At 38.6% G+C, this 20740-nt stretch overlaps 3 protein-coding genes across 5 annotated transcripts; 1 reads left to right on the top strand and 2 right to left on the bottom strand.

Annotated features, from left to right (window-relative positions):
• The first annotated feature begins 143 nt into the window (after positions 1 to 143).
• Positions 144 to 20701, top strand: LOC6605170 (protein FAM49B). 3 transcript variants are annotated; one of them, XM_002029973.2, is made up of 5 exons: positions 144 to 359; positions 1448 to 1749; positions 13963 to 14226; positions 19219 to 19481; positions 19542 to 20701. In XM_002029973.2, exons 2-5 carry the CDS (start codon positions 1567 to 1569, stop codon positions 19804 to 19806), a joined length of 975 nt encoding a protein of 324 aa, XP_002030009.1. In that variant the 5' UTR covers positions 144 to 359; positions 1448 to 1566; the 3' UTR covers positions 19807 to 20701. The 3 variants fall into 3 exon arrangements, with proteins under 3 accessions (XP_002030009.1, XP_032573800.1, XP_032573799.1); XM_032717909.1 differs by having other exon boundaries at positions 1408 to 1749; XM_032717908.1 differs by having other exon boundaries at positions 1203 to 1749.
• LOC6605172 lies at positions 16463 to 17502 on the bottom strand. The gene is made up of 2 exons (XM_002029975.2): positions 17395 to 17502; positions 16463 to 17328 (listed from the first exon to the last, which is right to left on the bottom strand). The coding sequence occupies exons 1-2, from the start codon at positions 17440 to 17442 to the stop codon at positions 16666 to 16668; spliced, it is 711 nt and encodes a 236-aa protein (XP_002030011.1). The 5' UTR covers positions 17443 to 17502; the 3' UTR covers positions 16463 to 16665.
• Positions 17974 to 19154, bottom strand: LOC6605171 (putative uncharacterized protein DDB_G0271982). The gene is made up of 3 exons (XM_002029974.2): positions 19050 to 19154; positions 18421 to 18982; positions 17974 to 18285 (listed from the first exon to the last, which is right to left on the bottom strand). The coding sequence occupies exons 1-3, from the start codon at positions 19115 to 19117 to the stop codon at positions 18112 to 18114; spliced, it is 804 nt and encodes a 267-aa protein (XP_002030010.2). The 5' UTR covers positions 19118 to 19154; the 3' UTR covers positions 17974 to 18111.
• Positions 20702 to 20740: the final 39 nt, after the last annotated feature.

Here is a 20740-nt window from a genome sequence, read left to right as displayed (position 1 = left end):
TAATTTTTTATTATACATGAAATTGCGTGTTTCTCAATTCCCATCACTAAGTTGTTATTTTAGTATTTAGTACTTGCAAGTCTGTTTTGGTATATTTTCGAGTGCGTTTTATTCGACTAACCCAGCCACGGTCAGTCTGCTGTTTTGTTGTTGTGTTTTTTGTCGGCGGCGTGTGTATCGCATTCGCATCGCATCGAATTGAATTTGATTGGATTGAACTGAAATCGTGTGTTTTGTGTTTTTGAAAAAAACTGATACAAGCATTTGCACCCCGCGAGCTGCCCATAATGTTGAAGGCGCCCTTGCGCTACTAGGCAATTAATTAAAAATATAACAAAGTACCGCAGTGTGGAAAAAAGGTGATAAGCGTGGTGAAGAAAAATGAAGAAAGGATGAAATTCCAATGCAGACGAAACCCTTTTGCATGGGGAAATGTATAAATAATATAAAAGTGAAGATAAGCGCGCAAAATAGCGAAGCAAGCGAAAAAGGGACGGCGAGAGAGCGAGATAAGGAAAAGCCAGATAAACAAAAGCCGTACACACACACGCACATATGGCCACAATTCTTTAACAAAAACAAGCCCGTTTTTGTTGCTCCTCTTTTTTTTCGCAATATGTGTTTACATGTGCTGCTGCTCCGAGCAGGAAAATGGCCTTTTCCCACTTAGCGCGATGTGTGAAAATTGGCCTTGCCGATTTTCCTTCTCCTTTTTTGTTTACCGATTTCGATCTGTTTCGATTTCGCAGAATTTCCTGCGAAACGCACATTGCCAAGAAAAGAGATAGAGAGAGAGAGAGCGAATGGCTTTTTCATCATCCTCTTTCCCTCGCTCTCCTCTTCACCCCCCGCAGTGCAATTTGTGAGGTCGAAAAAATACAGTAAACATTGGTTAGAGATGAAACAAAGCGGAAAATCGGCGACATTCCTTTGATTTCAATATATAAAAAAGTTTTTCAAGGGAAAAACAAATTTTTATGATTTCTTAAAAGTAATTTTTGAGTATATTAAAGTTATATTTAAATCAAATGAAATTATCAGCAAAATATTTTTCTTGAAAAATTAATTTTAATTAAAACTTAGATGAAGATATATTATGTATTTTCATTTGTAAAAAATGAAAACCATTGTTAGTTCAAAGTCAACATTCAAGAACTTCCTTGAACCCCAACCATCTGTGTTATTTTTTCCTATCTTCGAAGGGTGCTGAAAACAGAAAACGGAGTGTTTTGTTGTCACCGCTTTTCCCACCCTGGAAACTGCCCTTTTCCATTGTCCTCCGAAAGATGAAACAAGTTCCTGAATTGAATGCAGCTTCCCCCACCGTCAACTATCCCTAGCAACTTTTGCAGCTGCCTTTTGGGAAACCACCAGCCCATTTATTAAACCCTTTATTCGTGACAACAGGTGCAACAGCTTTATTCTTTGTGTTCCCACTCCCTTTCAGTGCTCCAAATAAATAAAACAACAAAAACCCCAAAAGTGCTAATTAATAACGCAAAAAAATAGAAGCAAAACCAATACTACGAAATCCACAACACTACAAGTATTAATTAATCAAAGAAAATGGGAAAGCTGCTGAGCCTGCTGTCACGCGACGACTCCAATTGTTGCGCCGCCAAATCCTACGATGTCTTCCTGGATTTCGAGAACGCCGCGCCCACGGAAACGGAGCGGGCGGTCTACGACGAGGTGGAGCGGGTACTCCGAGAATCGGAGGTGGTGCTCGACGAGATACAGATCTATCGGGTGAGTCTCAACTGGCCATATGCGTCATTGGCCACGGGCTAAACCGCAACCCCTGCCAACCGGTTATTGGGCATTTGTCCGATGATTCCTATAGTTCAAGTCACTAAATTGTGATCAAAGCGTTTTTTTTTAAAGAATTATCAGTACCTTATATACAACATTAATGTAAAAATTACTTTTAAAAGTGTTATAAGCATTATAATATTTTAAATTATATATTTTCATTATTTTCTGAGATTAAGCTAAAGTATCTTTTGAATGGCTTATTATTATAGTAAGGAGCTAGTTTAAAAACTATTTTAAGTAGTTTGATTATGCCTGTGCTTCCCCGAAAAAGGGAGCTAACTGTAAAAGACTGATAATTTCAACAACTTGCTAAAAATAACAACAATCGCCGGGAAATTGAAATCAACAAATAAGAGCAGCCATAAACGAGCAACAAATTGAGTATTTAACCTTTGGCAGGGTGAGAAAAGAGACGCACTGAGCAGAGCGCTATCTTTTGCTCTCTTTAAATACTGTTACTCTACTATTACTTTAATAATAAACAAATGATTGTCATTATGTACATACATGCTATTTTGGCCATATAACCCATAATTTTATGGCCGCATTAAAATTAGCAAGTCAAGGCTATAAGCGTAAATATTTTGTTAACTATAGATCACCAGGCTTTAGGCGTATATACTTAGAATCCATTTATTAAATAAATATTAGTTCACAAACAGCAATAAAAGCAATCCCTCAGAGTAGTAGATTTAAGTAGTTCTCTCTGCAACTGATTAGATAAACTGGCCCGAGAAGAAGAGCATTTTCCGATGGATGCAATGTGGCGCCTCCAATGTGGCATGCCCCCCACCACCATGGATCTCTTTGATGGCCTGACTCACGCACGTGCCCACATGATCCGATCCGGTGAGCGGACTTCTTTCATTATCGTCGCTCCACTGACGTCATTAACCAACTTTTGCCGCCGCTCTTCGCTCTCCCATGATTCTCCTTCTCCGTCTCGCTGCGGGAAGAATTAGTCACCCCGTTCTTCGTTACTCACACAGAAAAAAAATGTCTATGATGGGGTTTGTAACTACTCTTTTATCAAAAATAGCTTTTTAAAAACTGATTAGCATCGTTTTTTTTTCTGTCAAAATAGCTGACTTCCTAATGCTGTCATTAAATAGTTTGGACATCTTTGATTTGATATTGATAAGAAATGATAAACGTATGCGTACCTGATAAAGATATTGTAAAGCAAAAAATCCAAAACTAAAAACCGTAAAAAAAAACTGCCATAAAATATGCAATTTATAAAGATTTAAATCGATTACAAAATACAATTTAACATATATATTTTTTTCTGTGTGCATTTGACCTTTTGGCGACGAATTCTAACTCACATTGGTGTGTGCAAATTATTAATTGGGTTTCAGACGCAAAAAAAAGAAGACAGTAAAATTGGGAAAAAGGGGTTGTTGGGGGGCGGGGCGGTGGTATTTGGAAATGAGGGGCGGCAGACAAACAAATGTCAGGCCGAAAAGCTTTAATCAACGCAAATGAACTGGAAAATGTATACCAATGAGCTCATTTCCTTTGTGTTGACCCACTTAAATGGGACCGAAAGCAACAAAGACGACCTCGTGGGGCATTTAACCCTTTGGTGCAGCGATTCCCGTTCGCATTTATATCTTTTTTCAAGTCCCAACCAGAGGTATTTAAAATGCGCTTAATTTGCGGGCTGCATTTTATTTTCATTGCAATTTTTATTGGACTGCTCTGTGCGCGTTCATTTTGTTAGCCCCAAAAAAAATGAGTGGGTGGCTTTTGGGTTGGCACAACTGGTTGTCAAGGCAAACAAACTGGTTGTGGAGTAGGTGAATCTCCCCTCACCCCCTCCCTTTTCCAGCCAAACAAAAATAGTTGGCCAGGCGCCAAAAGCTGGCAAAATGGCAAAAACTTCATGTTCTGTTTGGTTGTTTTTGTTGCACTTATTCCTGCAAGTCGGTTGCTATAAATAGAAAGAAAAGTCCAAAGAGGAAAAATCAAAGCTTTTCTTTTCTTTTCTTTTTGCCCCCCGGCATTTCTTGTTTCTTTAAGTTGAGTTGGTAATTGACATGGCTTTAAAAGAAATCGTTTATTGCGATTTCTGCTTATAAATTTTCATTCGTTTTTAACATTTCACGCATTAATAAATATATTAGTGATTTGTTAGGATTAGTGTACAAAAATTAGCTCAATCCAAAAAATCATCTACAATGGCATTCTTTTCATTCGGCGCAATCATTGTGCGACTTTTTCCCAGCGGTAATAGGCTTTTCTATCTGATTTATCAGCACTTGTTAGTGACGCTTTTGTTAAATATTGGCCTAGACTAGATATGGCATACAAGGCGCCCATTGTGTGTGCTTAATAAACAGGCGACAACAGGGTCAACAAAGGGTCGCAAATAATAATAAGAGTAACAGAAAAAGTCCCATTTCGGTGCAGCAGATGATAATCATGATGATAATGCTTACGCACTCACCTGCCGGAGAATGGGAAAAACAACAATAAATGTGAAATTACTATACTATATTAACAAGCAACAACGTGTGGGTGCTGCACACGTAGTAAAAGTTTATCGGGTTTGTTGGCCAAAGTCATTGAAATCCGATGAATTGCTTTGAAATATATGTACATATACATATATACTATGTGAATTAAGCCATTAGTTTTGTGGTTTTCCATACCGCTGACAGTCTGGGCTAGATAACGATTACATATGGCCCGGCAAACATATGTCGAACACATGGAGTAATCCAATACACAACCTTGGATGCCCAAACCCCCATGAAAAACAAGTGCAAAGTGCTCCATATCAGCTAGGTTTATTGTGGTTTGTATGTATGTATGTACTTGCTCTTAGTCGAAATGAGTTTGTACGTAATTGAGTCATTATGCGAATGTTTTTTAAAAATTTAAAGAATATTTATCCAACCGTTTTTGAGTCACTAAAATGTTATCCGCCCTTTTTGCGTTACACAAACTTAGGATTACAAATTTATCAATTTAAAAAAATAAATATATATTTTATGCTGTAAATTCTGTACTAAAAAACTATAACAAAACATAACTCATATAGCTCATTTCACTTTCTAGCCCAAAGCAACTGAAACTTTACCATCGAATAACATAATGATTTGTCATATATTTTCCCATTTCCCCACAAACTCAAAACTCAGTCACAGCTGCTTTCACTCAAAAGGGGAGAAGCCCCACTTCAAATTGGCGACCCATTTCAAAAGATTGCTCCACATACAAATAAAAAGAATGAACGATTTGGCATCGCATGAATAAAAATATATGCACATTTAAGTATTTAATGAGAGTTATACACTCGAGGGCGAAAGGCAGACAGACAGACAGCCAGCGGCAATCAAAATAATCACAGAATCGGAATGAGCAGTCATTAGATAGGCCCCCATACCCCCCTACCATATAGAATACCTCTCATCTCGGCACTCCCACCTCTTCCAGTTTTCAGTTTCCATTCCACGAATAACTTGAATGATGTGCGCGAATGCAAAAGCACAAGCGGGAAATAAAAGCCAACTTCCGGTTGGTCATTCAGTTGGTCAGTCGATATAATCGCTATAATGTGCGTGCCAGAGATCGGCATTTGAATATTATAAAATTATGAAATCTGTTCTGTTCAAAGGGATAGTTATCAAAACTGCTCTTTATAAGTATGTATTTATTTATTAACTCAGACCATATGGAGATATTTTTTGTCACCTATAATATATTATTGATTATCACTTCAGTGCTGAATAAATTCACAAAAAAGTTGTAATAGTCACTTACCCAAAACTGAATATCCATTGATATTCAAAATTGCATTTAGCTTCACTAAACCATTTTTAATGAAGTTATTTATAAAAGTTGCTTAGCTTTTTACTGTATAAATGTTTTCTCTTTTATTCCACGTCATAAACCACAAATCAATTTCAACAAAAATAGAAAAAACCGCCGACATAAACAAATCGAAGTGCAAACAAACACGTAAACTGCCTTTTTAAGGTCAGCAGTTTAATCAATCTATTAGTTTCAACAAATTTCCTTACAAATCAACTTCCGCATTTGAAGCATTTACAGCACTTCCCCAAAAAAAAAGTGGGCCAATCCGCAAATGGAAATCCCCGCGAGGTTTAATTTTTACAATCAACATCATAAATGCTTTTCAAAGCAGTTGAATTTGATTTTGTAATGCCTAACCTTTATTGTCCAAATTAGCCGCAATTTAAATTGAAATTCATCGTTCATTGCATTTCACTTTTTCAAATCTGTTTTTGATGGTTAGCCACTCGCAAAATGTTTATAGCCCACGTTAACATATTTATTTTCGAATTTCCGACGTCATCAGCCGCAAATCAATTTGCGCCAAAAATAGAGAAGTTTAAAAACGTAAACAAATGGAAGTAAATTAAAGTGTACACATTTAAAGTGTAAAGCTCAACGAGGAATTTGTTTCAACAGCTACGCATCAAGTATCATTTTCTCGAGTTTTCAAGTGCACTTAAAATAATTTCGTGTAGCCGGGAAATTAGGTCACAAATGTGGCATTTCAGTGCCGCCCACACACTAGAAGTGCGTTAAAAATTATAGGCTAATTAAATAAATATTGCATGCATGATGAAAAATAAATGAAATTGCAAGGTGCACGTGTGAAATTAAATAAATTTATTTTGCTTTTTCATAAGTCCATTTTACAGCACTGAAACGCACTGTGCGTTTGTGTGACACATTTTTGTGATTTATTAAAATGGCACTGAGCTGAGATTTCATTTAACCGAATTTAATTTAATTGAATAACGCCCCGACAATCGTTGTTTATTGTATTTTACTTGATTTGATGGCTTTGACCAAGGGTTATGCTATACTAGCTTAAACGGCAGACTAAAATATGGCCTCGAAATTGAGTTTCTACGGCCGTCTGTATAAGGATTGCTAATTATTTTAGATACGCCCCTCGTTGAAATGGCCTTAAAGTTGCCAAGTGAGCCATTTACGACTTCTAGGCAGGATCGTGCGTCCAGGTCTGGGTGCATCCCTCTAAGCAGCTTAGAAGCCCAGTGCATTGTCATCCACAAAGTGCACTTGCGAACGACAGCGAAAAGTTTTCAGCAGCTTTTTTACTGCACGGCGTCTGTGCTGCAGAAATGTATTTACATTATTTTATATCTTTTTTACGAGCAACTGTTTGGCATCTCCGTTTATGCGTGTAATTTGCACAAAATAAATACGCCTTTCGGTCCGCAGAAATGTGCTGTTTTTTCAGGAATTTCTTTGATTTTTTTACGCCGCTGGTAACCCAATTTTTAACAGCTGTTTATGAATTTTCAGTTGTGAGGGTAGTTGTGAATCGATAAAAAATAAACCTCGTGGAAGAGAAATGTGATTTACTCGAGTTAATTGAGAACGAGGCAGTGACACATGTTGTATGGGAATGTGACAGCTATTTTCCCTCACTCCTACTGCCAATTTCCACATGGTTTTTACCCACTGCTTCGCCCCATTTCCACACACCATTTTTCCCTGGGGACAATGACATTTGTTTGGCTGCCCGGATGAAGTGCGTCAAACTCGGGTTACCGATAAGCGAACTTTTGTCGATAATTAAATGCTATTATTTTGCACATCGTTGCGTTTGTTTTACGTACTCAACACTAAAGATTAATTAATGTCAACTTTATTGAAGGATAACAATCGAAGGTATTGTTAAATGTACCGTATAATACAATATATAATATTTTGCATAAAAATCCTCTTAAGGCTTAAGATCGTTGAAGTTTTTCTTTTAAATATATTGAAAGCAATAAAGGTAATCCCTTGAATTGGTATTTCATATGCCCATGCATTTTCCATGTTTTCCAGCGAAAACCGCACATTATCCCCTCGCGTTCTCACCTGACATTGATATTGCCAGGTTTATCTTATCTTTATTGCAATCGCAACGGACTGTTGTAATTGCTGCTGTTTTTCGAGTCTTTTTTCTGTTTTCGCTTCGATTATCTTGATAAATTATGTCCGTGCTCGTGACAAGTAATATCGCATTGGCCGTCGAGGAAATAAAGCTATTATGGTTTATTCAAATGTAAATGGTAATTGAATTTACGACTCACGCACCAGAAGAATTCGAATGTCTTCAGTTTTATTGTTTTCGGTTTATTATATGGTTCTCAAAGCTCCTAATGATTCACACCGAGCTGAGTTCCTCCCGTTTCTGTGTAATGTCCAAATATGTCGAGAAGATTGCTTTCACGGGAAATCATAATCATTTGGGATTTACTCAATATTGGTTAGACTAGCAAATCTCTATTTATAAAGCGATGCATCAACTGAAAGTGATCGTTTTAATTGTCAAATGCTATTGTTTTGCAAATGACTTTTAATGATGCACAGCATCGTCGCATTCTTGTGAAAATAAAAAGTTAAACTTGCACCTCTGGTTTTCTATCTCTATAGTGCCCTCTCCCTCGCACTTCTCCGTCTCGCTTCCGCAACAAAAGCGGCAGTCAACGATCGCTCAGATTCAAAAAATGACTCACAAAAGCCATAGTTGCGAGTTCTTGTCCGAGACAGCAGTTTTGCAAGTGTAACGCAACATCAACAATAACAAAGAATTTTGCAAGGCCTACACAGGGAAAAAATGTGTGCAATAATCCTGATCATTTATCCTTAAATTAAGCAAATATTTGCTTAATATATCTGATTGTAGAATGAACGAAAAGGAATGTTTAAAAACATTTTTAAAAATACATCGATCTAAAATCATTCATGTACATTTTGTTATTTCATAATTAGATTAAGTGCTTGTTTATTCACAAATAAATATGTATAAAAATGGATATGACCTAATTTTTAATAACTTAATGACTTAATAATATTATAAAAAAATGACTGAAGACAGCTCATATCAAAATAATTTGTTGTGCATTAAAAATTTAAAATTAATCTCTTTGATAGCATGAACTATAAACAGAGACAAATGTATTCAACATGTTTTTTAATGTTTTTGAATAAATATGTTGAAAGTGAAATCAGCATCAAGTAACTTATTCATAGTTTTAAACTACATCAGTGTTTCAGGAATTTGAAATGTTATTTTCATGGAAAGTGGCTTTAGGGCAATTAATACATATTTTAACTTATTTATAAGTTCTCTGAGATTCCAGTTTAAAACTAGAACAAAACATAGAAGAACTTTTATTTTTCATGCTCAACATTGAATTATGGAAAGATTTTCGTCACCGGAAAATTCAAGCAGCAGAATTTGTTGAAAGTTATGAAACATTTACGATTAGGTTAGTCATCTGAGTGGCTCTATAAGAAAATTGTATACTCAACATGTCATCGTTGTCGCCATAATCTTCATCGTCATCATTGCACTTGCACTTGTTTATTTATTTTTTATTTTATTGTGTATTTTATTTATACCCTTTCGTAATTCATGGTTGTCATGAACGGCGACCGAATGTCTGTGGAATCAGCTTCCTTTGTTCTGCTTTTTTCTACTTTTCATTTGAGTTTTTCTTATTAAAAAAAAATTATGAGAAATTATCGGTCATCAAAGAGATTTGGTTTTTGTTTTTTGAAATTCACGGAATTAATTTGCATTGATTTGTGGCTCGACAATTTTATCACAAGCAAGAGTGAATATTTTGTCATTTTTGTTTGTCTGCGGTTCATTCATCGATTCATTCACTTCAACGTGATGGGAATTCGAATGCGGTGTTGTGATGATGCAAGCAAAGCATGGGGAAATTAGAAAAGCGCAGTCATATGCATTTTTTTTTTTATGAAAATGAAAATGTCAGCAAAAGCCAGCAAAAAATGTGCGGCATGTTTGGCATGTCTGTCTGTTCATCCCAAGAGCACTGTATTTTGTTGTTAAACACACTGCAAAAGGGGTGTAAACAACTTCTGTGGCATCCACGAAAGCATACCCAATTCGCCTGCTGTTGCAACACCACCCACACTTTTCCGGCGATCCCCCCTTCCCCCCTCCGCGACACAAACGCATGACATCAACTATTTTATAGCGTCACGCGTTTCCATTGTGGGCGAAAGTCCAATGGCAAGTCGGAGTTGCACTTTAGCGCCACTTGGGATAAACACTTGCACAGTGCGAAATTTCCGATGCAAAAAATAACATTTATACTAAAATAAACATCTACTTATAACAAGAATTTGCTTTAAGCCTTTAATTGTTTAACTAAAGCAGAGTGTTTAACCAAAAGCTTATAACAGAAATAAACAAGATTGTGAAAAACATAAGGAATTGGATAAGTGGATATTGAATAATTTATTTACTTAATACATTATAGTATTAAATATCCTATAGTTTGTTAAATACAAATTATTAACATTATTGTATTGATTAAATTTAAAATTGGGTGTACTATTTGTAAGTTAACATCCATGCTGATTCTGATATAATAATATCTTTTGAAAATTACACCTTCTCTAAAAATAAGTCATACCTTACTCAGAATTGTAGCTCTGCAAGATCTCATCTTTTTTTCTCTCAGTGCTGTAGCTGCAAGATAAAGCTGGGGCTGTGAAGCAGGTTCGAAGTTTAGTTAGTTAGTGAGTGGAGGGGGGGCTGCGATTAAAACACGATCATGTTCGCTAATGCTAAACAACACTTGCCAAGTGTCAATGGCAATTATCTGGGGCACAACGACCACTCCCTGCACAATTCACAATTTCTGCATTTCCGCATTGCTGCCTCCAATTTCGATTTCAATTAAAAACACTGCCACATTCTGCGGCAGATGCAACACTCGCCTAAAGTTAATTAGCTATTCATCTAAGTGTGGTGTAGTAGTATGCTTTATGTGGTGGTTATGTGTGGTTGGCATTGTGAGTGCTTGGGGTTTGGTTATTCTTCTTTCATCCGTTTGCTGCATGATGGAGCACAAATTAAACGCTGACTGATTGCGCTGCTATGCTGCTCGCTGCTGATGAGCAGACGGGCGCAAGTGTTTTAATTAAACCCCAAACTAGAAACAGAAACAGTTACGAAACGAGGCAAACGGTTCTTGGCTTATTATGACTACTTTTCAAGCGAGCAAGCGCTCGCTATAAAAGTCTTACAAGTTCAAGTTTGTTGTGGTCTTGTGGGTGATTTCCCTACGATTTCCCCCCATTTTCTTGGCAGACAGCACGTGCTTATCCAAATGGAGCGCATCGGCGTTTTGCTGTGAACTCAGGATGATGGGTTGCCGTGAACACAATTGCTCACTGGACAGAAGATGCAATGCGGCATCTCGATCCCGTTTCCTGTGACTTGGCTTCCAGCTTAAGTTGCAATTCTCCACCCACAACAAACACCTACGCCTTTTGTTTTGACTCTGACATGCACATGACGCAAGATAAAATGCAGGCGACATACCAAAAGTAGAAGTAGAAGTAGAAAATACACTTGCACAATGAATGGAAAATTATTCATATTATTACAAGAATTTTAAAAGATTTTTTGTGGAATGGCTAATTTATTCAATCATCTACCATATTTGTATGCTTTTTCTAAGTAAGAGAGTTAGTTGAGTCCGCCAGATTTGAGTTACAATTTTTCCCCACCAGTGCTGAATATTTTTACATACACCATCAATTATTATTCCCCCAAGAAACGGATGAACTTGCTACCCCTAATCATAATGCCCCCCGCAAGGGTAATAAACAAAAGTGAGCTGCCTAGCGACACTTGGCCACATGTGTGTAGGAAACCCCAAGAAGTCCTCCTCTGCTCCGACAATCTCAGCCAGCAATTTCTGGAATGGAATGCCAGCCGAGAACAGTCCGCCCACACGGGCCACGTTTATTTCAAAACCAGACACAATTTTTCCACCAACTCAAAGGAGATGTGAGCGGAACAGACCTGGCCAGAACCAGACCAGGCCAGAACCAGAACCAAAGCCATTTCCGTTGCATGACCGTGCGCTTGGTTGGTGGCTTCAAGAGTCCTTAGAGAGTCGCTGGCGTAAACGAGACAATGCCGGTGAATAAAGTGGGATGAACACTGGGAGAAATAAGGAAGACAGGGGTCCTTTGAACTTACCCAAAACAGTGTTAGTCTTGCAATAATATAATATATCAAGAATTATTGGAAGATAGTTCCATATTCTAAGAGGACTTTAGACAGTCATACATTACACATTAAATATAATTCTTAACTAAAGGACTCCAAAAAAAGTGTTATTTCCTATTCCTAGCTGTGTATAATGGTCCATTGAGTCCAAGTCAACGACAGGAGTTTTCATTCTTCTAACTTGTATATATATCTATCTTTTTTTTAACTCCCCCGCACATTTTGTTTACTTGTTTGCGCGCGTTAAACATTCTGGGCCGCTTGAAGAGCAGCGGCCAAGGACGTGGGATCTTGACTTACAGACAGGTGTAAATTATTTAGAGTGAAAAGAAATGCCAGCACACAGAGCCCGAGATGAAAAAAACAAGAGGCCAAACATCACAGATGTTGTGTGTTTTTGCTCGGCGAGGAGCTGCAGACAGTTGCATTCGTATTATTATGATTATGCCAAAGAAGTCGGTGTAGAATGCACGGCAGCTATATTACACCTAAAGAAAAATATATGTCTTGAACTATAATATATTTTATAAAATACAGAAGAGTATATATCTTTTAATTTTCTTAGCTAAGTGGTCCAATTACTGCACTGCTGCAGTTGTGGCAACCCTAATCTTTCAGTGCAGCGTTGCATTTTGCCATCCACTCAGACTGTTTGTTGATATGCGCAGCGATTTAATTATAAACACACAACACGTGCTAGTCCATTACAGTACAAAGAGGTGTACAAACCAAAAATAACACGCGTTTGCTTCCTTATAGAGTTACCCACACTCCGACATCCATGAGCTTGAACTTTGCAGGCCACTGAGTCGTGTGTAATTCGCATGTTCGAATCGAATCGAAGGCGGGGTTTTGGCTATATTTAATTCTACATAATGTATGCCATAATATGCTATAATCGCTTAGACACGCGAGCCCATCAGATGGGGGTTTTGATATATAATTATCTATTTATGTGCGTTGTTTGACCAAAAGAAACTGAATCGAAGGCCCATAATTAAGTTAACTAACTTTGTTTAGGAGCACCTTATACATTATAAGTAGCAATATTTTGTATAGTGGTAGAAACACTTCCAACAGCATATATTTCTGTTTAAATTAAATTTATTAATCCCACTGGGCAGGCAATTCTTGAAAAATCATTTACTCAACGGAAATATGACTTTTCAAACTGTTTCATGGAATTTAACAAATTTTAAAAGCGCAAAAAGTATATCAGACTAATAATCATGAAAATCTACAAATAAGAGAGTCGAGAAAACGGTTGCACTCATTATTTTCATGCCATAAATTATATCTTTAACATTAATTTCGCTGACAATTTAGTTTAGGCCGTCTGAAAAATAAATATTTACAGTATTATTAGCCACTTAAAATGCATTTGAAAAAATGCCAAAAGACCTCAATTGAAATAATCAACGCCATTTGCTGATTGCGCGACTGCGAAGTGAACTCTTCACAATATGCAATGTCCGTTCGTTAGCTCCAGTTTAGTTTTCCGCTGCCGTGTGGGTTTTCATTCCACTGTTTTTATGTTATTTCATTATTTTTTGTAGATCATAAAGCATCGATAAAAATCGCTGCGCCAGTCAATGGACGCGGCTTGCCACATCGTTATTGTTGCATGTGCCGCTGAAATAAAGACGCCGAGTTTTCCTCGATGAAAATTCGCCGGCCGCAATGGCTTGGCACGCAGTTCGCTGATTGTTATAAAACAAATGCATGAAATTTGGTCAGCAGGCGTAGTTTTTCTCCAGGGTACCGTAAAAACTAATACCCCTAAAAGTGTGCACTGTGAGATAAAAGTAATGGGTATTTTAGATTAGTATGTAATACCTAAGATCTAGTTTATCTTTCAGAGGTTAAACTTTAAACAAGTTTAGGAAACTAGTATATAATTATATATAGGAAACTATAGTATCCAAGTCCAAGACACAATTAAATTTTTTTTTAATTGCAAAAGTTGAGAGTCGAGTGTAGAAATATTCTAAGTCTAATGTTTGCATGCCAAGCTCGCATTTAATCCTTCTTAGAGTCTAATGTATTGACTTACGCTTTTCCGCCTTCGTTCCTGGGAATCTTTACAGGGTGCCGGCAAGGAAATCCGAGAAGCCATCGCCGATCCCTCGCCGGAGGTGACCGCCAAGGCCTGGGCGGCGGTTCTGCCGCTGGTGAACAAACTGAAGCGCTGCTACGAGCACTCCATGGAGCTGGACAAGATTGTGCCCAAGCTGCTGGGCCAGCTGGTGGGCGGCAAACTGAATCCGACACAGCATCTGGAGACGCAGCAGGCGCTGGTCAAGCAGCTGGCCGAGATCTTGGAGTTCGTGCTGAAGTTCGATGAGTACAAGGTGAGTGAGTTGCGTTTAGCTTGAGTTTGGTTGCTTTGACAGCTGGGTGTTACAAGCTTCGTAGTCCATATTTGGATGTGCGACGCCCACCTCGTTAACCCATTAATGGCTGGAGGTGGGAAAGCCAGGCACTGGCAGCATGACATTGCTTGTGTTTGACAGGGCAACATTAGTGTGAAATGGTGGGTTATTAAATTAATAAAACATAAATGTGATTGAGGGATCTCTTAAGTTACAAGTAAACATTTTGCAGTGAAACAAAAACGTTTTCAAATACATTTGGAATGAATGGTACTTAAATTTTAAATAACAAAGCACTAAAAATGGCATAAAAAGTTAAATGGATTTTTAAATAAATCTTAATAAATCCAAACAAGAGATTAGTAATCTCTGCAAACAAACTGTTAATTCCTGTAACTTTGCAGATGCCACAAACACCAAAGAGATGCCAGTGTAGACAACGTCTTATGAAGGCTTAATTTAATTTAATCTCCGTCTGTTTGCAAAAATGTTAGTGGGTTAAATTCAGTCTTCTTCACTGCCAGTTTGTCTGTTTGTTTACCTTATGTGGGCGCTGTCGACAGCCGAGCCAAAGCAAAGCAATATCTAAAAGCCGAGTCAAATAAAGCCAAACCAAGTCCCACTGCCAACTCATTGTGCGCGTGGTTGCATTTTTAATTGACTGACTTTTTTTGCCCACCGACTACTGCCTGTTTGCTTGTCTGACTGACTGACTGACTGGCTGGATGGCCAAGACGAGCGCGTGCTGCGGCCCATTGATGAAAAATCTTTCGGGCCATCCGTGCACATTCGTTGGGGCCACAGTGGAGCATCGCTGGCACTTACGCACACGCAAGCCAAATGGCCCACGACAAACGACCGATGGCCGGATGAAGTTGTAAAGCGTATTATGTCGGCTCCGGTGGCCTGACAGTGCTGGTCATCAAAGTATATAATATCTCAGGTATTATACAAATTATAAAAGACGGAAAATTAATTTGAGAAATATTTACAAGGTTACAATTCAAAAGTAAACAAGAGGTAATTTTTTGGGGCTAACAAATGTTTATTTACTGTGTGATTAAAAGCTATACATAGTTTTAATTATAAATTGACGTTGAGCTTTCCTGTTTGTTCAGTATTTTTTTTAACTTTTAGTTTTATTATTTTAAATTACCTTTTCCGTTTTTGTTTGATTATAAATTACACATTGCAATTAACGCACAATAAACACTTTAAAAAAAGACCAACAAAATCGATATGTTTTTTAATGAAATTCAAACACATAATTATGTTGGTTAACCTGAAGTGTTTGACCATAACAAAGGCCTGAAATATGCAAACACAAACGTATCCGCACTGGGTTAAAACATTACCCATGAGCCACGCCAGTTTCTGTGGCAGTTGGTTATGTCGGTTGGATGGTCCGGAGTCAAATAAAATCGATTTGTTTAATGGCAAATCCCTGTGAATGGCGCATTTCCCATGGCTCGCTTCCGTTTGGCGAAACTTTCATCAAATCGATTGGGGAAAGGGGGGATCTAGGACAATCGGGTAAATGGGTGGAGGTAGGGATGGCGAAGTCATCACCATCATCGGCTTCTAGTCTCTGATGTCTAGTGTGTCTGCAACTTTGTGCTCCCGACGATAATGGTAATGATAATGGCGATGATGATGATGTTAAACGCTGCAAACTGCACGTTCATTGTGCGCTCAAAGTGTCAGCCGCCTGGCGCTCACTGATTTTCCCATGTAAAAAGTTGCATATATACACCGATATATGTATGTACGTACATACTATATAGCCCAAACGTGCTTCCCAACTAACTGCCACTTCCGTTCCTCGATGAAGAGCATTGTTTCTGCGCCTTTGTTGCCACCAGTTTCCAGTGCGCCCCAAAGTATGCTGCACAATTTATTGACTTTGCTTGTAACTGGCTTCGTTTTAATGTCGAGTTTATTGCGAAAAATCTTTGGGCATCGGGAAGGCACTTACACACATAGTGCTTGTATAGAGTACAATAAACTTAGCTTTATTGCTCCTCTATGTAAGTTAACCACTGATATTTAAAGTTCATGTCAAAGAAAACCAAGAACATGCTTCAAAAATGCGTATTTCTCTTTTAGAACAGTTAAAAAATAATCTACATTTTTTAAAAATAACTTTTATTGTTTTGAATCTCTTAGGGAACTAACTAAGCATAGTTATGTTACATACAATTATTTTTTTCTTGCCTTTTGAAGGGATAAACCAATATTTACTGTTTTGGAATGTTGACTCTACAGCAGCTGCATCTGTATCTTTATCGGATGCAATTGATCTGTTCCGAGTGCAGACAAAATTGTTTTCTTGGCACGCTTTCAACGAAAAGCCTAATGGCTCTTGAGGGGATTTATTCAATTTGTTTTTTTGCGCAGAGGGAAATGCTGAGTATTCCCCTACTTCTCAACGAAATCCTCGTTGGTGTTGTAAACTGGCTGCAGGCGTCTTGGATATTTACGCAAATATTCGGCAAAATGTTGGGCATATTTGGCCTGGTAATCACGACGCCTCCAGGGCTGAGCGGGTTCATAGAAATTCTCGTTATTATTGTACGTATTTAGATAGTTAGTTGTGGCCAGTGAGCGACCGCCGCCAATTTGGACGACTTGCTCCTCCTCGCGACGCGAATCGCTGGTCTCCAGCTCCGGATTCCTTTGTGGATATGGCTGAAGTTGAGCTGGAATAGATTGGGGATAGTGCAGCGGTGTTGATGGAGTAGTCTCCTGTTGTTGATAGTAAAAGTAGCCCGGCACATTGTTGTAGTTGTGATTGGGAGCACGTGTTGGCTCTTCCCTTCTCCAATTTGGATATGGTTGTCTAAACGAAGGTTCCGCGCCATAATAACCATTACTTTTTGGATACTGCTGCTGTTCCTGGGCACTGTACATATTATCATTCACTATGATCGGCGGACCCGTCCATATCGATTGCACATCTGGATTGGCGTAGTTGGGTTGGGCGTAGTTGGATGTGGTAATTGCATAAGCACTGCCATAAGGTGATGCATACTGAGCTCTCCCGCAAACTGCATCGATCATCAGCGGCATAAGTGCACATAGCTTCGAATAATCATTAATAGATTAATCATCTCGGGTGTCCGAATGGAAATCTAGTGAAACACTCACCCAGCTCGGCGAACTGCTCTTCACGATCCGTCCTGTTTGCGGCTTCATTTCTGACTGTTCAGAACGATTTATGCTAATAACGTATTTATATGAGGTTTCACAACAGTCTCTCTGGAAAGCAATACTATATACATAGTATAGTATTGTATAGTAGTGCATGATGTTCGTTTGCAGTGCCTCTGTCAAGGTGATTGGATGAGCAAACCCCACTTTACCTGACTCAAAAATTTAGCGGGCGGCATTTCTGTAAAGTTTGTATTTTTTCTCACGCACGTTTTTTTGCAGCCCTGACAGCTTAAGTGCGGCATCGTTGATTTGGGCCTGGCCCAAAGTGGAAAACCGTTTGGAAGCATTGGCAAGACGGCGTCAGGCAGGCAAATTGCGGTGTCACGTACCGCGTAATTACTAATTAGATTTTCAAGTCAAACTTAATTAGAGGTTAACAAGAGCGAGTGTTGAAAGCAACCGATAGTTGCACACCTTATGATCTTGTGGGTAAAACTGATTGCTATAAGAAAAACTTACAAGTCCTTTTCCCTATATGTGTATCTTACCTAAAAATATGGCAGAACTTTAAAATAAGAAACAATTCGAGCTAGCTTTATTTACTAAAGTAAAGGTTATCAACATTTTCCTACTAACATTTTGTATAAAAAGTACAAATTGAAGATTTACGTTTGGAATTTAGCTGGCTTTCCTTTAAAATCCAATTCACTTTTATAAATTTGGTTGCATGTAATAGATAAAGAATGCCCCATCACGTGGCACGGGAAGCTGGCTTAGGAACTCGCCACCATCGTATGAATCGCTAAACAATTGGGTTAGATTGGCTTTGGGTTCCATCTGCTTGGAACTGGGCATTCCATGGCACGTACTCTCGCGCGTTAAGATCTAGAAAATAGAATAAAAAATAAATAGATTTCGGTGAAAAGGAATAATAGCAAGTAAATTGTCTATATCAATGGAGGCTTTAAAATTGTCTATATATGACTATAGCTTCTGAAGAACGACTCGCTTTAAACTCACCATCGTCTCCCTTATGGTTGTCAAATTTTGTGGTGGCGGAGGATGATTGAATGGCTCCTTATTGAATACGTTATCGCCGCAGCACTTGAGCAGGTGGGATGTTATTATGTTCCTTGATCTGGCCTCGTCTGCATTGTGTGGTGGCTGGCGCAGCTTGTCCATCCACATGGTGGCCATCGTTTTGGAGCGAAAGTCCAGCTGGCAAATGTTTTGTTCCAACTTTTGAATGTCCCGCTCGAATTCCTCGTCGAATTTGGTGATTTCTTTATTTACCCTTCTGGAGGAGGTGGATGGATCCTGCTTTAGATGTTCCCGCTGCAATTCCTTTTCACGCTGACGTTCCTTCTCCAGTTCCTTGCGCCACTCCTGCTGATGCTGCTTTTCCTGCTTCTTCTCCCGTTCTTTTTCCCGCGCGAGTTCCTTTCGCCGCTCCAGTTCCCGCTTGCTCTCCATTTCCTTCTCCTTCCTGCGCTCCTTGCGATCCTCCTTGCGCTCAGGACTCGGATTCATTTCGGGCTTCTGCGATTCGGAATCCTCCATGACGTAGGTCTTCTGCCTGTTTCTGCGAGCGGTGCGAATCAACATCCCAAATGTGGTTTAGAAAACTAACTAAATAATTTTCAATTTACCCTTTCATGTCGCGTTTGTAAATATTTTTGAATATGTTCCTAAATCCCGTAGTGTTTCGCTTGCTCATTTTGACGGATGTTTCGAACTGATGCCAGATAATATTTCATTCCTAGAATGATGTTCAAAGTGATAAACTTTTTAATTGTATTGTATATTTCTATTTTCCAGATGAAAACCCCCGCCATACAGAATGATTTTAGCTACTACAGACGCATCGTCAGCCGACAGCGTATGGATTCCACGGAGAACATGCTGGTCAGCTCGGAACTGGCCAACCGGATGTCCCTGTTCTACGCCCACGCCACGCCCATGCTCAAGGTGCTGAGCGAGGCGACCTCAAAGTTTGTCAATGACAATGCCGATGATGTCCAGAACACGACGGAAACGCTGGGCACCATGGCCAAGGTGTGCCTGAGGATGCTGGAAAATCCGTGAGTTTAAATGAAACACTCCTAGTGATAATATTCTAATCGATGGACAATTGCTTTCAGAAAACTCCTGCAACAGATCGAGCGTGAGGATACGAAAATGCTGGTGCTGCGCGTGATGGTCGGCCTGGTGATCCTCTACGACCATGTGCATCCGGAGGGAGCCTTCGTGCGTGGCGCCCATGTGGACGTGAAGGGGTGCGTCCGACTGCTGCAGGCGCAACCGGCCATCAAGGCGGAGCCGCTGCTGAATGCCCTGCGATACACGACGAAGCACTTGAATGGGGAGAACACGCCGAAGAATATACAGCGTTTGTTGGCCGCATAATATTGGAGGGGATCGGTGGGCGCGGGCGGAGTGGGTGGAGAGTTCATTAACGTTAATTTCTATGTGTATGCGTATCGATTTAAATGGTTTTACTTTATTTATGTAATTAGTAGGCTTCTGTATTATTTGTAAAAATTGTGAGCGAGTGTTGTGCTAGCAGGAGGCAGCCTCTAGTTTTATTTTTACCCTGTGTGCATTTCCAGCATTTGTTTCGTACTGTTTTAGACTCCAGCCTCCACGTAACGTAGCGAAGAAGTCGGACAAAAAGTGGGACGCATATATCAGCAGCAACAATATTTAGTTGATAATCTAGCCCTAATTTTAAGTAATGCAAGGAACCCAATTAACCTAAAAACAAATTAGCGCAAAGTTTAAACTGATGTTTTGGGTAGAAGTGTATGAGATAAATCCTAAATTCCACTAATGCAGAGATTATAAATATAAAAAAAAAACACTTTTAAATCAAATCTAGAGTATTTTTTTGTACATGACAATGTGTTTAGAACGTGGTGTAAAGATCTAATGAATGCATAAACTAATTGATTACTATAACAAACGAATTGTACGACCTAAAATGCCTACACACAACTGAACCACAAGCTAAAAAGCGGATGCATTTATATATTTTCAAGCCGTCAACTTTGATAAACGTATTTAAACAAATCTACAACAGAATAAACTTCAGCTGCGCAATAATAATAATTTTTAAGATTTACAAATAGAAATGGCAAAACTTAACGCATACAATTTGTACCAAAAAAAAATGAAAGAACAATGAAAATTCACACAAACTAATTAAAGATTTATATATGCGGTAAGAGCAAGAAGAAAGTGAAAAAAAAACTATAGAGAATGCTGAATCAAAATAAATATCACGCAAAATCAACCACATGAATGTTTGTTTTATATTGCAAGTTTGTAAATCCTGTATCAT

Source organism: Drosophila sechellia, chromosome 3L (genome assembly GCF_004382195.2).
Source record: "Drosophila sechellia strain sech25 chromosome 3L, ASM438219v1, whole genome shotgun sequence".
NCBI lineage: Eukaryota > Metazoa > Arthropoda > Insecta > Diptera > Drosophilidae > Drosophila > Drosophila sechellia.
The sequence above is the reverse complement of the archived record's forward strand: the minus strand, read 5'-3'. Positions and strand labels throughout refer to the sequence as shown.